This window comes from Protomyctophum parallelum (assembly GCF_964188405.1).
Source record: "Protomyctophum parallelum genome assembly, chromosome: 12".
Taxonomy (NCBI): Eukaryota; Metazoa; Chordata; class Actinopteri; order Myctophiformes; family Myctophidae; genus Protomyctophum; species Protomyctophum parallelum.
In genome coordinates, this window is record NC_139712.1 from 46,069,684 (window position 1) to 46,095,369 (window position 25,686).

Consider the following 25,686-nt stretch of genomic DNA (forward strand, 5'->3'; position numbering starts at 1 on the left):
AGTGCAGGCACACCTTGTTCTTATGGGCAATGGGAGATTCCCGGAACACACACCCATGATTAACTTTCTCTGCCACACGGTGATATATGGTCACTTTCACTTCCGTTTTCCCAGAACGCCATTGTATTGCTTTATGTTAGCGTTGGCTCACGCTGTTTATCTTTCACCAGAATGAAAAATCACAAATCAGATCCGAACCTCAAATCACGACGGACCGCTCTGTATTTTTCTGAGAAAATAATCTTTAATATGGGATATTTTAAATGGGACTATGGGATGCATGCTCACGTTTCCTGGTGCTGGGGGTATGCAAAGCGTTGCCTAGCAACCAGACCAGTGTTAAAAGTTGATTTTCAGCTAAACCATTTCATATATGATATGAAGCTTTATCTACGAGAATTCTCGTAGTTGGCATACACACACACACACACACACACACACACACACACACACACATACTGTATGCACATATGCACACATGGCATCAACGCATGGTGTTGTGTGCAGGCACACTACACTTTGTCCTTCTTTTTATCATTCATTCATTTTTTAAGAGCCTGCCCAGGGACTACAGATGAAATGTAGCTTCGGCTAACTCTGGCCCATTTACATTGATGTGAAAACTGACATGTTGATTAATGAGCTTTGTCCCTGTCAAATAAATAAATAAATAAACAACTGGTGTAGAGGGAAAGTACAACATTCTCGTAGTTTGCATAGAAATAATTAAGTAAGAGACTAAATACTACCCCTTTATGCCGTAAGATCTACTTTGCACTCAGATTGGCTGTTTAACTAGCAAAAGTGGACATGCCTCAATGAACTTGCACCATGCGCTAAAATAGCAGATCTACAAGCTCATATCGCGCCACCGAGTGGCGCGCTACGAGCTTGTAGGTCTGCTATTTTTTGAAAAATCGATGAACGACTGACACTTTCAGAATCTGATCTCAGGTCAGAATGGGTTCATCAGACCAGTGTGTGTCCGGTGGAAACCTTGTATGAAATCTGATCTCAGGTCAGAATGGGTTAATTGCAAGAACCGAGACAACTATAGAAAAGTCGCAGGTGTGTTTGCCGCAGTCGCTTGCATAGGCCCCTCCTACTAATATTGCCAGCCAATTACAATGTCACGTCACCCCTGTTATCATGCGTAAGTCATTCGGAGGCGATTTATCGCCCAGAATGTTTTTGCAACAAATGGTTACACTTTTCGCATTTGCATTGCCCCCTATGGATGAAAATGGAATTGCTTTTGGCTCTGGGTTGAGTAACCCACCCGCGACATGCGATTCAAATTTGGGATGGATTGGACATTCCGTTCGTGATTTGTGGGTTCTTTTGTAAAATAGTCCCTCCCGCTAACTTCGGACGAGGATTACGGCCGAACGAGACTACCAAAATGCAGCAGTTGGTGGTTTAATCGGATAGGTCCGGAGATCATGTTGGATAACGTGTCTATTATGATTGAAATATGTAGAGAAAGCCCATAACAATATAAGTATGTGTTTACAGAGCACCTTTGGACTGACACAGAATATTTAGAAATACTACAGGAAAAACTGTTCTTCAGGGACCACCAGAAGGCTATTTTTGGATGATAATGTGCTCAGCCACACCTTGTGTGATGTTCTCCTTTCAACCACATGATGGTGCTGGTGTGCCATCATAGCCACCACCAGCGCCATACCCTCTGTGACAGCTGCACCACCTCTTTTACATCAACGCAACAATTTCCCTCTTGGCTCTCCCAATGTGCACAAACCATGAGGCCCATAGGCCAGGAGCCTATCTCCTGTTTCTGTAGCGTGAGGCAGCTTGATGTACAAGTACACCCCCTGGACATGACGCTAGTATGTCGCAGGGACTTACCCTCCAATCCAACCCTTGATGCTGAGTGTCAAGCAGGGAGGCACTGGGTCCCATTTTTACAGTCTTTGGTATGACCCGGCCGGGGATCGAACCCCGACCTCCCAGTCACAGGGCGGACACTCTAACCACAAGGCCACTGAGGTTGTGAACAAACACAAAAAATACATAAAATAAAATAAATAGGGATGCACCGAATAGTCAAAGAACCAGAGTTACCTTTTGTAACCTACTGTTGTGTATATGTGTGTATGTTTTTTGCCATTGGCATGTAATAATAATAATTATTATTATATAATCTATCTATCTCTATCTATCTCTCTCATATTCGGTTTTCGTCCCAAACGCTTCCTATATTTGGTATTCGGTTTCGGGCAAGAATTTCCCATTCGGTGCCTCCCTAAAACTAAATAAATCATATTAAATCTGTTGTTTTTGATCTGTACAAAGTGGAGGGAGAGGAGACGGAGGGAGGGAGGGAGCCTCGGCTTAGTGTCTCTGAGTGATGGCGAGAGGCCGTGGACATGCATTTGTTATTCTCTTAATGCATTTCATAAGAGTGGGTGGCCGTGGCCGATAGATTCGGAGGCTGTTGTGCGAGTGTTTGTCCAAGTGAGCACTTGGACAAATGGAGGTCAATCAATTTTGCATGAGTGTCTTTGACGTTGTTGATTCTTCTGTGTGTGGAGGAACACATCACTCCAGTTTTAATGTGTTAATGAGTATACAGTATATTAGCCAGGGCTCGAAATTAACTTTTTTTTTTTTTTTACATGGTAGCACTGGTGCTACCAATTTCAAAATGAAGGAGCACCAGCAACAAATTAGGAGCACCCACCAAAATCTAAGGAGCACCAATATGTAATCAATGTTTTACATTCATAAGAACAATAATATAACAGTGTGGTTTACAAATAACATGAAATGACTAAAGTATAAAAATGCATGCCAGAAAATGTAGTGTGAAAATGTAGTGTCCAGACTTTCTGTCCCTCATCCATCCATCCATCTCTTCAAAGAGACCGAGGCATCAAACATCTACAGATGAGAACTGATTCCGGCCAGTCGCATCACCCGTTTTCTTTTTCTTAATTTTTCACCTTCATAGCCTTATATTTAGATCATATAATTAGAATTTCTAATATAAAATAATTTCGAGGTAAAACATGGCATTTATAAATATGCCTATACTCACTTCTAATCAGTGGTGGGAAATTTATTCTAATGTTTTACGTAAGTAAAAGTATCAATACTGCTGCTATTTAGAAACACTTACAAGTCTGCTATTCTCCCTCCCCTCTCTCTTGCACACACACACACACACACACACACACACACACACACACACACACACACACACACAGACACACACACACACACACACACACACACACCGGTCCGCCTCCTTCTCTTTACCGTAGCACTAGCTGGCTGGAATGTGAGAGATGCAGCACTCAGTCTCATTGCAGTCCCGTACAGTTGTGTCAAAGAGTAGTTGTTTGTTCTACACACTTTACACGTTGGTGTAAAGTAGAGTAGTTGTTTGTTCTACACACTTTACACGTTGGTGTAAAGTGTTAGAAAGTGTAGCTAGCAGACAGGACACAGCAGTGGAGTTGGATGTCAGAGAGCACCCGTTTTTCTACAATCGATCGTTGTAGCCAGGCGCTCCCAAATATATTTTTAGGTCGCAAAGATTAAAATTCAGGCCTTCACATTTACCAAGGCCCAATAGAAATTAAGCTTCTCGCTTCCCATCTCAACTTTTTGTTTTTTAGGTTGACTCGTTAAAGCCAAATTCCCTCCCGAGAGATCCAGCAGTTCAAGGTTTAAGATGTCTTTATTGTTGCATCTTTTTTTTTTTACTTGAAGAGCAAATTGTACATTGTAGTAGCAGCAGCAGCAGCAGTAGTAGTACTAACTGAATTGTGAATGCAAACTAAAAACGAGTCATAGATGGATCACCAAGAATCAGAGTATAATAAAAGTGCTTAAAGAGGCTGTGTGCAAGGCTTACTCGTTAAGATAGAAATATATGTCTTTGTGCCAGTGTCCTTGGCATTGTATAGTATCTTGTGATCTGTCGTCCATGATGCCCCAGAAATAAGTCCATAGAATTCTCTCACAAATGGGCTTCCGCCTACGGCCGATAGACCCCCACTCCCTGCTTAACCCAGTTAGGCCTGTCTAAATGAAATAAAAATCTTCAAAATCAGTTTTCTGAAAAATACCTGTTTCTATGTCGGTGGTTGTCAAACTACTTCATGTCAAGGTTCCCCAAATATTATCTGTATTTGGCCGCCGACCCCCATCTGAAAATATGTTGTTCCAGGGACCCCCCCCCCCCCAGAAGCAAAGATTTGAGTTGAAAACGTTCTCTCTGAAATAATATATATTCAAAGATTTTTGCCGCATTTTCACGATTTTAAAAAAAGCTTGTGGTATGAGCTTGTAGATCTGCCATTTTTCAATAGCTAAAGCATAACATAATGCTTGAAACACCAAAAGGGGTTCCCGCCCGAAATGGGTTAAAGCTGCAGCGCGCTACATACGCTTTTCTTTTCTTTTTAACACGTTCATTTATTTTATTATCATCAGATTCGTAATTCTCCTTTTTAACCCATTCTGACCGGGCACCCATTTTGGTGTCAGCATCATGTTATGCTTTAGCTATTTAAAAATAGCAGATCTACAAGCTCATATCGCGCCACCGAGTGGCGCGATACGAGCTTGTAGGTCTGCTATTTTTGAAAAATCGAAGAGCGACTGACATTTTTAGAATCTGATCTCAGGTCAGAATGGGTTCATCAGACCAGTGTGTGTCCGGCGGAAACCTCGTATGAATCTGATCTCAGGTCAGAATGGGTTAAACATCAAAGACACTCGACATGCTGTTTCAAGGTCTCAGCATCCTCGCGGTGTTTCTCTTCTTCTCTCCCCTGTCTCCTCCTATGTCTTCCCTTCCCAGACGGAGGGAAGGAGGTGTTTCAAGGTCTCATAATCCTCACGGTGTTTCTCTCCTCCTATGTCTTCCCTTCCCAGACGGAGGGAAGGAGGTGTTTCAAGGTCTCAGAATCCTCACGGTGTTTCTCTCCTCCTATGTCTTCCCTTCCCAGACGGAGGGAAGGAGGTGTTTCAAGGTCTCAGAATCCTCACGGTGTTTCTCTCCTCCTATGTCTTCCCTTCCCAGACGGAGGGAAGGAGGTGTTTCAAGGTCTCAGAATCCTCACGGTGTTTCTCTCCGCCTATGTCTTCCCTTCCCAGACGGAGGGAAGGAGGTGTTTCAAGGTCTCAGAATCCTCACGGTGTTTCTCTCCTCCTATGTCTTCCCTTCCCAGTCGGAGGGAAGGAGGTGTTTCAAGGTCTCAGAATCCTCACGGTGTTTCTCTCCTCCTATGTCTTCCCTTCCCAGACGGAGGGAAGGAGGTGTTTCAAGGTCTCAGAATCCTCACGGTGTTTCTCTCCGCCTATGTCTTCCCTTCCCAGACGGAGGGAAGGAGGTGTTTCAAGGTCTCAGAATCCTCACGGTGTTTCTCTCCTCCTATGTCTTCCCTTCCCAGACGGAGGGAAGGAGGTGTTTCAAGGTCTCAGAATCCTCACGGTGTTTCTCTCCTCCTATGTCTTCCCTTCCCAGACGGAGGGAAGGAGGTGCTTCGAGGTCTCAGAATCCTCACGGTGTTTCTCTCCTCCTATGTCTTCCCTTCCCAGACGGAGGGAAGGAGGTGTTTCGAGGTCTCAGAATCCTCACGGTGTTTCTCTCCTCCTATGTCTCCCCTTCCCAGACGGAGGGAAGGAGGTGTTTCAAGGTCTCAGAATCCTCACGGTGTTTCTCTCCTCCTTTGTCTTCCCTTCCCAGACGGAGGGAAGGAGGTGTTTCAAGGTCTCAGAATCCTCACGGTGTTTCTCTTCTCCTATGTCTTCCCTTCCCAGACGGAGGGAAGGAGGTGCTATCCATGCATCAGGTGCTCCTGTACCTCCTGCGTAGCAGCAAGCCCCTCGTCCCCGAGGAGGAGATCGCAGACATGCTGCAGTGGGAGGAGCTGGACTGGCAGAAGTACGCCGAGGAGTGCAAGGGCATGATCGTCACCAACCCCGGCATGGTGAGTGAGGCCTTTATATCCCCCTCTGCTCTTGTTTGTTTTTACCCTAAACGGGTGGCTCTCTTTAAATGAAAACATGACGTCTTCTATAGTTGGACAATTGAGAGTGTAATGTTGTAAAGCAAGGGGTCCTCAACTAGAAATGCTGAAGGTCCACAAATAATCTTTGAATAAGGCCATGGTCCAGTCTCATGAATAAGGCCATGGTCCAGTCTCATGTTGAACTAGAACTGCACTCTGTCGAGTGCATACTTGCTTGTTGCACACTAGTAGGCCATAAATGGCCAACTAGTGCGCAAGCAGAGCGCGCATGTAATCTTTTCGCCCGCTGTAAACTGCCAAATTTCAGTATCTCTGTGAAGGAACGTTTGAAATGATTAATGTTTAGATGTAATTATTTGCTACCTACTATACATGTAATCATTTAGTATTAAGTATAGCATAGGATAGCTGAGAGTCTTTGGCTGAGAGTCACCCCAGCTAACTGGTACACCTGAGAGTCTTTCACCCTTTCTAGCGTTCCCCCGTGGACGTGTCAAATGATCTGGATTGTTGATATGGCCAAGTCTGTCTGCGTCTTTCTCGGAGAGTGTTAAATGACTGAGCTTCTTGCGATATTATAACTTAGTTTTTGCATATATAATTATATACTTAGATATATATTTAATTTTGCAAACCACACTAATATTAATAATTATGGTAACATTTTTGACACGTTGTGACTTTTATACATTCCAGAATCATAATGTTGTATTACATACGTCATTACTGAGAGCAGTTATACAATATCTATATACGTATATAGGCATATACTATATACGTATATCTATATACTCTATACTCTATACTGTATAAAGTGTGTAGTTGTAAGTTGATTAGCGGTATTCTGTGATCGGCCTGGTCCAAAAACCGTGACAGCAAAAAAAACGTTCCGCCATTTCAGGACCCCCCCAGAAAAACATCAAATCTGTGCCCGTATTGCTGGACCAATGATGACGAAATGACCATATTTCTTACGTCATCATTTAGAGCTAGTCATACACGTATGTGTATGACTAGCTCTAAATGATGACGTAAGAAATACGTGTATGACCAGCTCTAAATGATGACGTAAGAGATATGGTCATTTCGTCATCATTGGTCCAGCAATACGGGCACAGATTTGATGTTTTTCTGGGGGGGTCCTGAAATGGCGGAACGGCTGTCACGACAAATGGACCAGGCCGATCACATTACTTGCGCGCTCTGCTTGCGCAAGTAATAAGGCCATGGTCCAGTCTCATGTTGAATAAGGCCATGGTCCAGTCTCATGCGCACGCAAATACAATCGCGGGTCTGGGGACACGTGGGCCCCACGGGGTGGGGCTGCCCCCCTCGCCCCCCACCCCTAGAAACAACTATGCCTGTTTAGTACAGTCAAACCAAGCTATACAAACCGGGTCCCATCCCAACCAACACTGGGGTGGCAGAGTATGAAAATATATCTTTTCACTTTGACAAATATTCATTATTCACACCTCCACAAAAATCCAATTTTGTTCATTAAACTGAATGTGTGAAATGTGTCACTGCTAGTGAGCCAGTCAGCGCAACATTGTCATCATGACATGCCGGCCCATAATACACACATTCAGTGAGTGTTAATTGCGTTTCTCGGCATTGATCGAATACAACGGAGAATTCAACTCGCGGTTGTTTTTTTGTGGCTTTCGCCTTTATTTGATATGTTTTATGGAGGGACAGACTGTTCTGTTCTTTGTATTAGTGTTTATACACAGGCTGATAAAAGATGAAGTCTTTGTATTAGTGTATACACAGGCTGATAAAAGATGAAGTCTTTGTATTAGTGTATACACAGGCTGATATAAGTCTTTGTATTAGTGTATACACAGGCTGATATAAGTCTTTGTATTAGTGTATACACAGGCTGATAAAAGGCTTGAGGAACAAAAAGAAAAGGGGGAACAAAGTGTAAATATGTTTTACTATTAGAGAAATAAAAGCAGGAAGTGGAAACAGATCAGGAAAGGAATACGGTTAGGGGTTCAGTGCAATAGAAATCTTATCGATGAAGAGTTTGTCCTTGTCTTCATCAGTGTGCTGCATGGATACATTAGGGGTGTAACGGTTCAGTTGGCCCACGGTTGGGTTCGTACCTCAGTATGGGGAGGACCGGTTTCGGTTCGTACCTCAGTATGGGGAGGACCGGTTTCGGTTCGTACCTCAGTGTGGGGAGGACCGGTTTCGGTTCGTACCTCAGTATGGGGAGGACCGGTTTCGGTTCGTACCTCAGTGTGGGGAGGACCGGTTTCGGTTCGTACCTCAGTATGGGGAGGACCGGTTTCGGTTCGTACCTCAGTATGGGGAGGACCGGTTTCGGTTCGTACCTCAGTATGGGGAGGACCGGTTTCGGTTCGTACCTCAGTGTGGGGAGGACCGGTTTCGGTTCGTACCTCAGTGTGGGGAGGACCAGTTTCGGTTTGTACCTCAGTATGGGGAGGACCGGTTTCGGTTCGTACCTCAGTATGGGGAGGACCGGTTTCGGTTCGTACCTCAGTATGGGGAGGACCGGTTTCGGTCCGTACCTCAGTGTGGGGAGGACCGGTTTCAGTTCGTACCTCAGTATGGGGAGGACCGGTTTCGGTTCGTACCTCAGTATGGGGAGGACCGGTTTCGGTTCGTACCTCAGTATGGGGAGGTCCGGTTTCGGTTCGTACCTCAGTATGGGGAGGACCGGTTTCGGTTCGTACCTCAGTATGGGGAGGACCGGTTTCGGTTCGTACCTCAGTATGGGGAGGACCGGTTTGGTACCTCAGTATGGGGAGGACCGGTTTCGGTTCGTACCTCAGTATGGGGAGGAGCGGTTTCGCTTCGTACCTCAGTATGGGGAGGACCGGTTTCGGTTCGTACCTCAGTATGGGGAGGACCGGTTTCGGTTCGTACCTCAGTATGGGGAGGACCGGTTTCGGTTTCTACCTCAGTACGGGGAGGACCGGTTTCGGTTTCTACCTCAGTACGGGGAGGACCGGTTTCGCTTCGTACCTCAGTATGGGGAGGACCGGTTTCGGTTCGTACCTCAGTATGGGGAGGACCGGTTTCGGTTCGTACCTCAGTATGGGGATTACCGGTTTCGCTTCGTACCTCAGTATGGGGAGGACCGGTTTCGGTTCGTACCTCAGTATGGGGATTACCGGTTTCGGTTCGTACCTCAGTACGGGGAGGACCGGTTTCGGTTCGTACCTCAGTATGGGGAGGACCGGTTTCGGTTTCTACCTCAGTACGGGGAGGACCGGTTTCGGTTTCTACCTCAGTATGGGGAGGACCGGTTTCGGTTTCTACCTCAGTATGGGGAGGACCGGTTTCGCTTCGTACCTCAGTATGGGGAGGACCGGTTTCGGTTCGTACCTCAGTATGGGGAGGACCGGTTTCGGTTCGTTTTCGGTACACGTCTGGTCTCATTATCAGTACGTTCTTACCAAGTCTGTTCTTGATACCAAACAGACGCCTTTCAGTTCACCATTCACCCAAAACATGAGCGTGCTCAATGGACACTAGGCTTTATCCCGGAACAACTTTACCCGTACAGGGAATGCATCATTCCACACAGGCAAGTATGTCAAGTACAGTTCGCCATCGACGGCCATAAAACGCTGTCCTCTTTCTTGTGACGTTTTTTCCAAGGGCACCTGTCGCCTCTCGAAACGACCCTCTGCCCCCACGACACCACACGATGAGAGCTGGTCAGAACTATAATAATCTCAAGACAAACCTTTGCCCATTTACCTCAAGGACATCCGCTGACACAGACAAAGGTTCGGGTCAGAGCTGTCATGTCAAGATGGACGTCCATTAATCCATTCTGAACGGGCACCCATTTTGGTGTCGGCATCATGTTATGCTTTATCTATTGAAAAATAGCAGATCTACAAGCTCATATCGCGCCACCGAGTGGCGCGATACGAGCTTGTAGGTCTGCTATTTTTGAAAAATCGAAGAGCGACTGACATTTCTAGAATCTGATCTCAGGTGTCCAGTGGAAACCGCGTATGAATCTGATCTCAGGTCAGAATGGGTTAACCTTTGTCTGGACCTCTGCTCTTTGTCTAGATTGTATTCTCTCGGAGGACATAATTGAGTCCCGCTGCGTTGTGAGCGAGCGAGGGAGGCGATGTCATCGAAGCTAAAAGGTTGCCGCGTGAACGAGGGGGACTGTAACCTGGTGACCGTCCTTCATGTCTGGACTGAAGCAGTGTGTGTGTGTGTGTGTGTGTGTGTGTGTGTGCGTGTGTGTGTGTGTGTGTGTGTGTGCGCGTGTGTCAAAGATTCATTAAATAGGGATCTATTAAAAACGCCAGACTATCTAGCTGTAAAAAGAAAAAACAATCTACTTAAAGTCAACCATTGTCTCCTGTCAGCTGAGGTCAGAATTTTTAAATTGGGGATAGATTAATGCTAAGTAATTGGTTATATCGGTGTAATCAAGTGTGAAATTATCACCGGTCAGTAGCCAAATGTGCTGCTCCTTTGGCTGTGTCAGCTAAATATGTCCATTCCAATTAGCACTAGAATACCACGGGCAGTGGGCGAGGTTTAAGGGGCTTTGAACGGACCACTCGAGTTGTTGTGCATGAGGCAGTTCCAACGTGGCCAGATCCTGCACCCCTCAACCGTTTATTTTCTAGAAATTGCCAATGTCTTCAATTTGAAACTGTCATAGGAATGAATTATTGCCCTCCTATTAATAATGAAACTGTCGGGATGTAATAGACATTTTTAGAATCTGATCTCAGGTCAGAATGGGTTAAAAAATAGATCTTGTAGATCTGCTATATATATTTTTTTATCGTGAAGATGTGACGCAAATCTTTGAATATATATATATATATCTATTTGTTTTTAACCCATTCTGAACGGGAACCGCTTTAACTATTGAAAAATAGCAGATCTACAAGCTCATATCGCGCCACCGAGTGGTGCGATACGAGCTTGTAGGTCTGCTATTTTTGAAAAATCGACAAGAACGACTGACATTTTTAGAATCTGATCTCAGGTCAGAATGGGTTAATCAGACCAGTGTGTGTCCAGTGGAAACCGCGTATGAATCTGATCTCTGGTCAGAATGGGTTAACTCAAATCTTTGCTTCTGGGAGGTCCCTGAAACAACATATTTTCAGATGTGTGTCGGCGGCCTGGGGGTCCTTGACATGCACCACCGACATAGAAACATAGGTATTTCAGAAAACTGTCGGCATTTAGAAGACTTTTTTTTTTTTTTTTTTGACGTGGTTCTCCTGACTGGTGGCAGGGCACAGAAAGGTGTTGCGTGGTTGGCATCTTCCTCCAGTCAAAGGTCAGGTTGCTGGTCTTGTCCAGAGTGATATTCAGAGTTCTGACTTATGTTTACGACATGCACTTTGACCTTCGGGGGGTGGGGGGCAGGGCTCGACGCTTAGCATTTTTTCCAAGTAGCAAGTGTGCGAAAAATCTAGTAGCACACACATTATTTTAGGAGCACGATGAAAAGTTATCAAATAATGTGTTTTTGAGGGGCGCTAGCCCCTATACAGCTTTAGTCCCCACACGTCTCAATATTTGCCATTGACAATGAACGGAGAAATTAGGTCAAAATTCCGCTAAATATGGCGTAAATTAAAGTATGATGTATGATGATAAGAGTGCCCCTCACTTCACACAGGTGTGATTTTTCTTTAATAAAGTGATATGAGGTAGGGGCAGGCAATATGACAAAATATTATATCACAATATCTTTTCAGAAATGATCACAATATTGATATTCATCTGGATATCATATTTATTTTATATAATCTATATAATCAATTTGTTTTTATACTGATAGACTATTAGTTTGGTATGCAGATAGATAGATAGATAGATAGATAGATAGATAGATAGTCAATTCATTTTATGAATGGATGGACAGACAGACTATCCGTTTTTATCTTGCTGTTCTATCATGTGAGTGTGACATTTAGTGCAGAGGCTACTCGATGGCGAATTAGTAATGTAACATTCTCCTTGGCTCTGACTGCTTCAGTTCAGACAGAACATCATTAGTAATATAACATTCTCCTTGGCTTTGACTGCTTCAGTTCAGACAGAACATCATTAGTAATGTAACATTCTCCTTGGCTCTGACTGCTTCAGTTCAGACAGAACATCATTAGTAATGTAACATTCTCCTTGGCTCTGACTGCTTCAGTTCAGACAGAACATCAGTAATGTAACATTCTCCTTGGCTCTGACTGCTTCAGTTCAGACAGAACATCAGTAATGTAACATTCTCCTTGGCTCTGACTGCTTCAGTTCAGACAGAACATCGGACATAAGGCTACACCTCGGCGTGGTGGAAGGAGATGGTGGTGATGATCTTTGCCTTCTTTACATTGCTCGTTATGCAGGCCAGTGAGGCCACTGACTAGCTCTGGTCCATAGCTCTAGTCTAATGCGTTGCATTTAGAGTTATGGACCTGAGCTAGCCACTGACTAATATATCCAGCCAGGTCGGTCATTCGTATTGCGCTGCTGCGCACACGCTTTTAGCGAGGTGCTAAGCAAGGGTTGTTTTGGTATATCAATCAATCCGTCCACTCCATGTGCGTGCGCATGTGCACTCTTTACGTGCGCGGCTGCACGCTGTTTCACCCACGTTTGGTTAAAAGTTATATCAAGTGATGTTTTAACATTACAAACTTTCTAAATAACTTTAGTATTCAACGTGTCGGGGTCCTAGCAACTCCTTCTGTCTTCTGTGCTACCAATACATGCTATCCTGCTGCGTTCGCTCTGCTGCTGAGTGCTGACAGGGAAGAGAACTGAGCAGCGACACAGGGAGGGGCGGGGCGGTGGGAGCAAAGGGAACAGATCTTCAAATGAACACCGCATTGAGCCTCGACACGTTGTTAGCTTGTAGCTCTGCTCTTTTTGGCGAACGACACCGCCGTTCAGAAATATAAATGTAGGTATAGAACCGCGACTATAGAATGTGCACTTGCTGTATTCAGAGACTTGTCTTTATCACGATTGAATGGTCAAATCCTGTAGTCGCACCTGTGCTACAAATTGAATTTTACAACTCGCACGTGATATTTTTAGTCGCAAATGCGAGTACCTAGTCGCACTGTCGAGCCCTGGTGTCATCTGGTCTCTTACTCAAACTTTACTCCAAAATGTGATTGCAAAAACCTTTTTCGAGGAGAGAAATCGATGTCTGCTACTCACTCCCAGAGTCAGACGTTTTCGCTTGCTGCAACGTGATGAGCACGGGAGATTGAGCTAATATCAGTGCTAACACGAGTCTCAGGCCATCTGCTGTCATAGCTCGGTGGGCCTTATGTTCCTGCAGCCACACAGTTCTTGCCTGCTGGTTATCTCTGGGAAAAAGAAAAAAAACAAAAAAAACGAGCCTGACAAAGTAACTGATTTGGAGTGGACTGTTGGCGAGGTCTACTCGTCGATCTCCATCCCCGACAAACGGTGTTGACAGTTTATAGCTCGCATTATCTAAGGTTTATTTTGTCTCACCGCTGCACTTGCTCTACAAACAGATTAGATCCCCCGCTGACGTGATCATTACTTACTTTACGTATCCTCTCTCCGTCCCGGTTGGGCCAAGAGGCTGCAGTCATGCACTGTCATTAGTGTCGCCCTAGTGTCTCGTGCTTTGGCCTGTGCTTCAGCCCATCTCCTTCAGCTCCATCACTGCCCGTGGCCAGGTGTTGTTTCGCCTAGCCCCTCTTTCCTTTCCCAGTGGGCTATAGACAAATTCATGAACCCATTCTGACCTGAGATCACATTCTTACGAGGTTTCCACTGGACACACACTATGGTCTGATTAACCCATTCTGACCTGAGATCAGATTCTAAAAAATGTCAGTCGTTCTTTGATTTTTCAAAAAATAGCAGACCTACAAGCTCGTAGCGCGCCACTCGGTGGTGTGATATGAGCTTGTAGATCTGCTATTTTTTCAATAGCTAAAGCATAACATGATGCTAACACCAAAATGGGTTCCCGTTCAGAATGGGTTAAGTGCAGCAGCACTGATTAGCTACACCTGGCCTACGGAGCACCTGCTCCATGGATTACGCCTCAGTAATGGCCGCGCCCAGGCAAGCACTCTGTGGATTCGTCTATATGCACCCCCATGCCATTTTGGAAAGAACTCGGGAGTCGGGGGGGGGGGGGGGGGGGCCCTTCCCTACTACTTAGGTGTTACCGTTGATACTCTAATGAAGGCTCTGTTCCATTCTGGTAAAACGGAGTCCGTGTGCTGCTATTGTGTGCGTGTTGGCTTAGTGGAAACACTCTGCTTCACCAGTGGGGTCTCGGTGTCCTTGAGTGGGTTCCAAATGGCCCCGTACGGGTGTTTTAAAGGATAATTCCACACTAAAAGGCTTTCTTAGCTTTCTTTGTAGTCGTTACGTTCCCACCAAAGAGGTCCAGGTGTTATTTTGTGCAAAAGCTCCTTATTGGCTATTTCCCATACCATAAGCCCTACATGAATTGCATTGAATTGAATGGGAATTGAATGGGGCTATGGGGTGTTGTGCTAATTTGCTTATTTCCATCGCTCAAAATTATAATTTCTTTGTATATATCCTCTCTTCATAATGTAAATAATATCCCAAGCGGCACACTTTACTACTTATTTCGATGGAAATAAGCGAATTAGCATAACACCCCATAGCCCCATTAAATTCCCATTCAATGCAATTCATTGAGGGCTTATGGTAGGGAAAATAGCCAATAAGGAGTTTTTGCACAAAAAAACACCTGGACCTCTTTGGTGGGGACGTAACAACTACAAAGAAAGGTAAGAAAGATAAGAAAGCATTCTAGCATGGAATTCCCCTTTAAGGGGTCCATTTGGTTCCATTTGTACACACTCGGAGTCATGGGGGTCCTTGAAATTAAACCGTTTGAGAACCACTGCACACTAAATGGAACAGGGCCTTAATTAGTATCATCGGTGACACCTGTGACGGAAGTGGGGAAGCGGCCCGGAAGTAGGAAGAGTTCTCCTGTGTGCATGGAGCCCATTGGGGTCCGTCTCAAGGCCACTTAGGGTAACCGTTCATTGGGCATCCTCAGCACATCTGAACCTGCCTTTCTTTATCTCATGGGACATTATGCAAGCTCACATCATTGGATGCGAGTTATCAGTCAGTTGCTGTTTTTGCTGTGTGTACAGTAGATTCACTCATATTGCCAAGTCGAGAGAGTCTGATACCAATGTTTGTTTTCCCGCAGACAAAGTGGATGTAACGTGCTTTATCTTTATTGTAAAAAGGTAAAGGTCATGAATATTTCATAATGCAAACACAAAATCCCAAAACAAATTCTGTACCTGCAGTTCTGCAGACATATTTATTGGCAGGATGGGAAGTCAATTTCAAAGTTTGTATGTCATGTTTTGTGTTTTGCTATTTACACTGTTTGCCACCTCTCTGTTTCTGTTGTGTCAAACTATTTCAAGTCAACGACCCGCAGAATTATCTGTATTTGGCCGCCGACCCCCATCTGAAAATATGTTGTTCCAGGGAGCCACCAGAAGCAACTAGATATGAGTTGAAAACATGCACTGCGAAAGAATATATATTCAACGATTTGCGCCACATTTTCCCACAGCTTAAGTATAAAATAATGGTTAACCCATTTTTGGGCTGGAACCCCTTTTGGTGTTTTAAAAATTATGTTATAGTTTAGCTATTGAAAAATAGCAGACCTACAAGCTCATAGCGCGCCACCGAGTGGCGCGCTACGAGCTTGTATATATATATATATTCTTTCAAAGTGAATGTTTTTAACTCTAAATGTGTTAACCCATTCTGACCGGGCACCCATTTTGGTGTCAGCATCATGTTATGCTTTATCTATTGAAAAATAGCACATCTACAAGCTCATATCGCGCCACCGAGTGGCGCGATACGAGCTTGTAGGTCTGCTATTTTTGAAAAATCGAAGACATTTTTAGAATCTGATCTCAGGTCAGAATGGGTTCATCAGACCAGTGTGTGTCCGGCGCAAACCTCGTATGAATCTGATCTCGGGTCAGAATGGGTTAAAGTGGCTCAAAGCTATAAGGCGACACGTGTGCGCCCCGGGGTCTAAATGCGTCTCGTTGCTGTGTTGCAGAAGCCCAGCTCGGTGCGCATCGACCAGCTGGACCGGGAGCAGTTCAATCCAGACGTCATCACCTTCCCCATCATCGTTCACTTCGGCATCCGGCCCGCCCAGCTCAGCTACGCCGGAGACCCTCAGTAAGTACATTTTTTAAATGTATTTTTTTTGTCGCTTTCGCCTTTATTTTATATTTTTCTTATGGACCTTATGGACCGTAGGCAGACAGGACATGGGGAGAGAGATGGGGGGGGGGGGGTGACATGCAGTAAAGGCCGTCGGGATCGGGAGTCGAACCCGCGGCACACTGCCAGACTGGATTACCAGCCGAGGTGCCTGGACCGCTGAGCCACGGCCCAGGCCAATCCAGAGGGACTTACATTAAAGGTGTAGTGAAACGGAAATGGTGAACAACATGAAAATGGTGTCTCAACATGAAACACCGGTCTGAAGTTTCTGAACCAATCAGGGCGTCGCATCCCTTCAGGCGATGGGACGGTAGCTAGGGACGGTGGCTAATGCTATGCGCAACAGCGTGGTGTGTGTTTGTTTATAAATCAGATGGTCGGCCAGCTGTACCAGTTTACTGTTATGTGGCTTATTTCTACCCTATAATGTTTTCAGATACATATTTTAGCGTGATGATTAAGTTGAAAGCGAGTAATACACTGCTTGGATGTTATCTGGAATGAAAATAAAATAAACTAGATAAAGTGCCAATCGGCACAGGTCTCCACCAGGATTCTTCCTCAGCCTAGTGGGAATATGCGTGCACAGTTTCATCGCAATCGGACGCTGCGTTGAGTTGTGGCCATTTGCTACTCCTGAAAACTGTAGGAGCCAATCGTGGCCAATCAGGATGGAATTTGAGAAATCAAACAAACCTGTCTTGATCACATGACTATGGAGATCATGTGTACCGATTTGCGTGAAATTTGGATAAAATCTGAAGGAGTAATAATAGAAAATGTGTTTTACATATGTCGGCCTCCTGGTGGCGCTAAAAAGAGCAGATGTGAAAAATTCCAGACAAAGGTTTTTCCTTGGCCTCTAGGGAGTTGGCATACAAAGTTATCCACAGATCCGTGTCAGTCAGAGGTAAAAACACTTTTCGGCCAGTTATAGCGCCATCTTGAGGCTGAGTTGAAATTGTTCATGTGGCATTTCGTCCTCGGCCTAGTGGGAATGTGGGTGCACAATTTCACGGAAATCACGCGATGTGTTCATGATTTGCAGCATTTTGTTTGAAACTGAGCACTCCTGTGAACTTTGGAAGCCAATCTTAACCAATCAGGATGGAGTGTGAGAAATCTGAAAGACCGGTTTGGTTGAATGGCTCTAGAGAGACTGTGTACCAATTTGCGTGATGTTTGGACAAAATCTGTAGGTGTACTGTGCAAAAACTTGTTTTGCACAAAGCGGCCTCCTGGTGGCGCTATAACAGGCCGTTCTGGAAAGTTTGGGGCAGAGGTTCATGGTTGGCATCCAGGGAGTGTGTGTGCAAAATTTGGCATCGACCGGGTTAACGGTGGCCGAGATTAGCTGCTCACGGACGGACGGACACACGGACGGACACACGGACGGACGGACACACGGACGGACGGAGTGCAAAACATACTCTCCCCCCATGCCTTCGGCTGGTGGAGACAATAAAAAGTATTCTGTAATCAATAGCAGCTGTGCTGGATGGATGCGCAAATATGGGGAATTAAACGGGTGAGCTTCATTGTTATTGGCTTTTATCGATGTGTATCTCTACACGTCATCACGCAGCACGTTTTCGTTTTAATAAATAAATAATGCAATCGTTTTTATGGACCTTTGATATAAAAACAAATAAATGAGAATTTTCACATTTTTTTGGCATCCATTGTTAGGTATGGCCATAGGATGACCACGGATATGGTCTAAAAGTGTGAAAAACATCTTTTTCATTTCACTACACCTTTAAAGGTTAAAACAAAAAGCATGGCACACATCACATAGTTATCATGAAACATGCGTAAGCTAAGAACGTAACAGTGGAGTGTATATATATATATATATATTTATATATATATATATATATATATTTGTATATACAGTATATATATATATAACAACTATACTATATTATACTATACATAATATGTACTATAAAGTGCTATGACTACATAAAATGCAATTCTAGTGCTGTCTACGTCTAAAATGCTATCTAAATCTACATAAAGTGCTTATCTAAGGGGCTAGGGCAAGTGCTACTACGGGCCATGATGGAGTCTGAAAAGGTGGGTTTTCAGACTACGGCGGAAAGATTGGGAGTGAGGCTGCAGTTCTGACTGCAATGGGAAGTGCATTCCACAGTTTATATCCATAATATATTTTAATAACTAATACTACTAATAATATGGATTAGAATATATAATATAATAGTATAACTAGTATAACCCATTCTGAACGGGCACCCATTTTGGTGTCGGCATCATGTTATGCTTTAGCTATTGAAAAATAGCAGATCTACAAGCTCATATCGCGCCACCGAGTGTCGCGATACGAGCTTGTAGGTCTGCTATTTTTTTTTAAATTGAAGAACGACTGACATTTTTAGAATCTGATCTCAGGTCAGAATGGGTTAATAATGAAACTGTCAGGATGTAATAGATATTTTTAGAATCTGATCTCAGGTCAGAATGGGATAATCTAGGAGGGTAGTAAGGAGAGCCCCGTTAGTATTTGATTAATTTATTCAAATTTATTCATCTGGCGGTGTCACAACACATATTATGTGTTGTGACACCGCCAGATGGAAGACCCATGCTTCACATGATTCACAGCCCACTTCCATCTGGGATCGCTGAAGGTACTTTTTCAAGCTACTTGGCAGGTGATTGGCAGATCCCGCCCGTAGCTGCCGCTGATTGGTCCGAACCGCAGCCGAGACAATTGTCTTATTTTTGTCTTAACCCATTCTGACCTGAGATCAGATTCATACGAGATTTCCACTGGACACACACTGGTCTGATTAACCCATTCTGACCTGAGATCAGATTCTAAAAAATGTCAGTCGTTCTTCGATTTTTCAAAAATAGCAGACCTACAAGCTCGTATCGCGCCACTCGGTGGCGCAATATGAGCTTGTAGATCTGCTATTTTTAAATAGCTAAAGCATAACATGATGCTAACACCAAAATGGGTGCCCGGTCAGAATGGGTTAACATTAAATTTAGTTTCGTAAACCAAAACAAATGCATGATATAGGCCTAGTAATTGATAGGCTGGTTTCTGGACTGACCCAACCCGATGTAATTTGCCAATCCGTGTTATTTCACTGTGATTGGGGGAGATCAGGGCAGGCTCACTGTCCACAGTCCACCAATTAAATGCAGAGTGAGTCAACGGAAATTGTGCCATCCCAGTTGTGAAGATATGGTTGAAAATGGGTGAAGTGCTATTATGTCACTGCATCTGTGCAGAATCGATAGATGGATAGATAGATACTTTATTGATCCCCGAGGGGAAATTCAGATGGTCCCACAGCTCATACAGGCATACAATAAGGTTAAAAATACAGCACACAAACGGGTTAAAAAAGATAAATATATTATGAACAAGCATTAAAAATAATTTAAAAGGTGTCACTAGATATTGCACGTAGACCCATAAATAACTAAAAGCTAGAAAGCCAATAGTCCAGTTCATAAGCCTAGCGGCTGGCCGTGGAGTTAGAGCCTGATTGCTGTTGGTACAAAAGTGCTCTTGAATCGTTTGTTCTTACATGTCGCAGAACAAAACTGGTTCTTGTGACCACTTTTCTGCTCTGGCAAGATTGTGTGCAGAGGATGACTCGCATTGTCCATTATGGCCCGCATCTTATTGTGTGTGCATCTCTCCACAACAGACTCCAGTGAGTCTCATCTTATTGTGTGTGCATCTCTCCACAACAGACTCCAGTGAGTCTCATCTTATTGTGTGTGCATCTCTCCACAACAGACTCCAGTGAGTCTCATCTTATTGTGTGTGCATCTCTCCACAACAGACTCCATTGAGTCTCATCTTATTGCGTGTGCATCTCTCCACAACAGACTCCAGTGAGTCAGGCCTCTCCCCCCCAGTACTGAGCCAGCCTTCTTCACCAGTTTGTTTAGCCGCTTGGCATCCTCGTCCATCACACCTCCTCCCCAGCAGACTGCAGCGTAGAACAGGACACTCGCCAGCCACTGCTGACTGGTAGAACACGGTACAGCATTCTGCTGCACACCTCAACATTAGCTGAGCCTCCTCAGAAAGAAGAGCCTGCTCTGTGTCTCTTTATAGACGGCGCCCGAGTTCAGAGCCCAGTCCAGGTTCTCGTCTAGGTGAACTCCCAGGTACTTGTATGACCCGTCCCGAGCCACACCAATGGGCCGCCATGCAAATGGTTGCGAGTAAACGCATGTAGTTGCAAAGCAACCATTGAATTGAAGCACTTGGGTCTACTTGCGTCGACATGCGTCTACCATGCGCCGCCGTGCAACAGGACATATAAAAAGCCACTGGGATGAACGCTAAAACCATTCTGTTGCGTCTCGACCCATGGGTGTGGTTTGGGCTTCATAGGATCAACTAGTAAGTGTGACTTTGAAGGCTTAGTGTCCCTGTAAAACCATGCTGTCCCTGTCCCATGCACATAAATGACACAAGTAACGGAGTGGCCCTTATTTATTCATCTTAACGGAGAAGCCAGCACAAAGCCGAGCACAGGAATACGAGTTTAGAACATAAAATGTGTGATTTATGAAACGTTGACGTCTTGCCCATCATGGTGTAAGTATGATTGGGCAGTGATAAATGTGGCAGCTGGAATCTTCATATAATTGGTCCTCACTAATTTTCATTATAAGATGGCACAATTTCCGTCTAGCCACCCCCCCGCCCCCTCCCTCCTTTACTGAGCTATGGAAAGTTCAGATACCCGCTTAATACCAGTGACGTAATGGCAACTATACAGCCTTTCTCAGAAGTTGCCATGCTGAAATGGATGACATTGTGCTTGCATTAACCCATTCTGACCGGGCACCCATTTTGGTGTCAGCATCATGTTATGCTTTAGCTATTTAAAAATAGCAGATCTACAAGCTCATATCGCGCCACCGAGTGGCGCGATACGAGCTTGTAGGTCTGCTATTTTTGAAAAAAAACGAAGAACGACTGACATTTTTAGAATCTGATCTCAGGTCAGAATGGGGTTAATCAGACCAGTGTGTGTCCGGTGGAAACCTCGTATGAATCTGATCTCAGGTCAGAATGGGTTAATAAAACAAAAACATATAAAAACCAAATGCTGTCGATGCTGTTACTGGTAGATGGGTTTCTGAGCTTTCTTACTGGTATGTACAGATTTGGTGGTTTTCTAGTAATGCATGTATGGAATTCAAGCCGTGTTATCTCACCGTGTTTGGGTGAGATCGGGTTGGGACAGTCCAGAAACCGGCCTATCAATTTCTAGGTGTCTCTGAGACACACAGAGTGCGCAGACCGAAATAACGAGCATCGGTGAGGACCATTTATGTTTAGATCTGTTGAAAATGGTCGCTCTGGTTACATTGGAACATCCAATGACACCACGGTCACAATATCATATTCCTAACCCCACAGGCCACAATAGTTCTGTACACTTTGGGTTCCATTGATTATTATTATTATTATTATTATTAATATTACTTAGAAGAGAAACTTATACATCAGGGTTCATTTCCATGGTCTGGATAAGTATGAAAAAAAAAGTATAGTATAGAAAAAGTATGTTTCCACAACTTTCCAGACTTCCAGACAACTTTCCAGTAACTACCAAATCCTCCACCAAATTAGTTGAAAGAAAATTCGGCAATATCTCTGAATTTGAATCTCAGGCAGATTTAGGGCCGATTCATACTCCTATTTTAGAGCCGAAAAAGTCTGTTCGGCTCTGTAGAGCCTACAATGTGACGTCATTTGGCTCTGTAGAGCCTACAATGTGACGTCATTTGGCTCTGTAGAGCCTACAATGTGACGTCATTTGGCTCTGTAGAGCCTACAATGTGACGTCATTTGGCTCTGTAGAGCCTACAATGTGACGTCATTTGGCTCTGTAGAGCCTACAATGTGACGTCATTTGGCTCTGTAGAGCCTACAATGTGACGTCATTTGAGGTTCGGGGGGGGCGGGTACCGTCCTAAAGTCGGCTCTACGGTGCTACTGAAAATTTCTGACGAGCCGAAATCAGCGGTAAAATAGGAGTATGGATCGGCCCCAAGTCTGGCCCCTCTCAATTGTGGAAGGACTTCACGGCTGGAGTGGTGACGAGCCAACCAGAACCAGGCTATAACCCATTCTGACCTGAGATCAGATTCATACGAGGTTTCCACTGGACACACACTGGTCTGATTAACCCATTCTGACCTGAGATCAGATTCTAAAAATGTCAGTCGTTCTTCGATTTAAAAAAAAATAGCAGACCTACAATCTCGCGATATGAGCTTGTAGATCTGCTATTTTTCAATAGCTAAAGCATAACATGATGCTGACACCAAAATGGGTTCCCGTTCAGAATGGGATAACCAACCAGGGCCCAGTATGCAAATATGGGTCGGGGCATTGCAGAAAGAAAATCTAATACAGAGAGGGACGACACTAGAGATGGGAATCACTATAACTGCTTGGGAAATCGATAAATCAAGGCCGATTGTTGTTGTTGCCGTTATATTACTCCTACACATTCTGTCCAAACTTCACAAAGTCTCCTGGTGGTCCAGACCCAGTTTTTCTAGTTAGAATATGTTATCTATCTTTTCTTCATGAGGAAACCCTAATTTGTTTGGCTGCATTTGTCCAATTGGACACAGTTAATAAATGAGGCTTCACAGGCTGCATGAAGTTTCATGGGGAGAGCAATATACGTAGTTATTTTTCAATACATTAAAGGTGTAGTGAAACGGAAATGGTGAACAACATGAAAATGGTGTTTCAACATGAAACACCGGTCTGAAGTTTCTGAACCAATCAGAGCGTCGCAGGTAGCTAATGCTATGCGCAACAGCGTGGTGTTGTTTGTTTATAAATCATATGGTCGGCCAGCACAACCAGTTTACTGTTATGTGGCTTATTTCTACCCTATAATGTTTTCAGATACATATTCTAGCGTGATGATTAAGTTGAAAGCGAGTAATACACTGTCTGGATGTTATCTGGAATGGAAATAAAAACGGAGTATTCTGTAATCAGTAGCAGCTGTGATGGACGGACGCGCAAATATGGGAAATTAAACGGGTGAGCTTCATTGTTATTGGCTTTTATCGATTCTACTACTTTTAATAAATAAATAATACAATCGTTTTTATGGACCTTTGATATAAAAACACACAGAAATGAGAATTTTCACATTTTTTTTTGGCATCCATTGTTAGGTATGGCCATAGGATGACCACGGATATCGTCTAAAAGTGTGAAAAACGTCTTTTTCATTTCACTGCACCTTTAACCGTAGCAAAAATAGAAATATCTTTCGAGATGTCTGACGCATCTCAGCCACATCATGTTCCTTGAAAGAGGAGATGAGAGAGATAGAGAGCGCACGCACACACACACACACGCACGCGCGCGTACGCACACACACGGATGAGCACAGCTGAGCTCACTTCAATCATACATAACCACCCACCTGCCCCTCCGTCTTCCATGTCTCTTTTCCCTCAACTCCTTCCTCACTCCCTCCCTCTCTGCCGCCTTCGTCTTCTCTCACTGTCTGTGCCAAACAGAGCGAAGGCAGCGCATGTTGAAAGAAGGCCAGAGAGACAGACAGACAGAGATATGAGAAGGAGAGGGAGAGACAGACAGAGGGAGAGACAGACAGACAGACAGAGAGAGATATGAGAAAAGACAGACAGACAGACAGAGATATGAGGAAAGCGGGTGGTGTGACATTTCCACATGCGTTGTCACGGGTCCCGCGGTTCCGCCAGGCGGCCTTTCTCACAGGACGACCCTCTACTTCATGTGTTGAGAATTGTAATGCCACAAACACACGTGCAGGCACGTGCACACACACACACACAGACACACACACAAACACACATCATCGAAATTCCACACAGAGAGCTCGGGGGCCAATACTTTGTCTGCTGTGCAGACGCATAACGAGTCAAAATTATCGTCTCAACGTCTCGGAGGAGACAACAAGTGCAGAGTAGCCAATCAAAACACGACTCGTTTACATTTTTAAAATCCATCGGCTCTCCTTGAAAATGAAAAACCAACAATGCTGGTGCCAGATGGGGGGAGAGAGGAAGGAGCAGCTTAGTCTATACAGTTGATTTTGTCGACAAAAAATGCATTTTCACAGGCCTTGATAATCGTAATGGCCATATTTTACACTTGGTTGCATGCTGAAAATAGCCAATCTACAAGCTCACAACGCATCGCAGTCCGACGTATTGCGAGCTTGTGGATCTGCTATTTTCAGAGTGCTACACTCGAGTGCAACCAAACCAAAAAAAATGAGATGATCACTAGTCCCTCCCTAATGTTAGTCTACTTTTTATTTGACGAAATTGTCAGTATTTTTAAGTGATCGTTTCAGTCATCGTAGCTTAGTTTTGTTTTGTACACCGCTGTGTCTTCTCTTCCCCTCTGTCCCTCCATTCATCCCTCCTTCCACCATTCCTACTGCTCCACGGCTGCTGCTGTCGTGTCGGATTATCTCAAAAGGGGACGAGGCGACTTCATATGGCTGTATGAGGACATTGTTATGTGATAAGGAAATGATGTTACACACAGACACAGAGAGAGAGAGACCCTGAAAGATCTCTCCCCACACCTTCTTGCTGCGAGAGTGAGGTCTAGCCAACACCAACTCGGGATTCCTGGATCGCTGCCCTCCACAAATTCCTATCCAACATCAGGTTCTTGAGCTCTGCAGTGTTGTCAGCCAAGATGTCGCGCCGCAGCACGTCTACATAGGTGGTACGGTTCTTTCCCCTCCTGGCTTTGCCCTGGGTTGGCTCCCATAGGGTCAATTTACTTGCCTCAAGTTCTGGGTGCCTGACGCAGTGCCCTGCCAGCCTCATCACCACCGTCTGTTAATGATGTGCTTTCAACCCTTTTCATATCGAGGCCCATTATTTATTATATATTATTATTTATTTGATCCACAGACCCAAAACTGAAGAATATCTTAGCGTTGGCTAAGATTGTGTCCACAATTCAACGCTGTTGGCAAACGATCAAAATCACTTCGACAACATTACTTCTACATTCTCTAATTGTGTAGATTTCTTGTAAATTAGGTAATGCAGGTGTTTAACAATAACGTGGTCAAAATCCCCAATTGAAATGACAGTGATCACAAAAACCATCCGCTCCCCTAACTCCTCCCCCTTTATCATATAACATCAGCTGTGGGTGTGACTTTAGTTCAGGTGGATCACCACCCACCAGGCATACTTAATGAACTGGCCACATAAAAAACATCATTTTGGGGTATTACGACGCCAACATAAAACTGAAACATCTCGGATGATAAAATGTCTCTCCTCCCCCCCCCCCCCCCCCACCCTCTCTCTCTCTCTCATTAGCAGGCAACAGTGT

The 25,686-nt window shown here is 44.5% G+C and overlaps 1 protein-coding gene across 1 annotated transcript in view; it reads left to right on the top strand.

Annotated features, from left to right (window-relative positions):
* The window catches only part of drosha (drosha ribonuclease III), a 232,053-nt gene that overhangs the window by 24,584 nt on the left and 181,783 nt on the right, over nucleotides 1-25,686 (top strand). Inside the window, exons 15-16 of the mRNA XM_083777811.1 lie at nucleotides 5,800-5,969; nucleotides 16,123-16,247. Coding sequence (XP_083633937.1) covers nucleotides 5,800-5,969; nucleotides 16,123-16,247 — 295 coding nt within the window. The remainder of the gene's footprint in view (nucleotides 1-5,799; nucleotides 5,970-16,122; nucleotides 16,248-25,686) is intronic.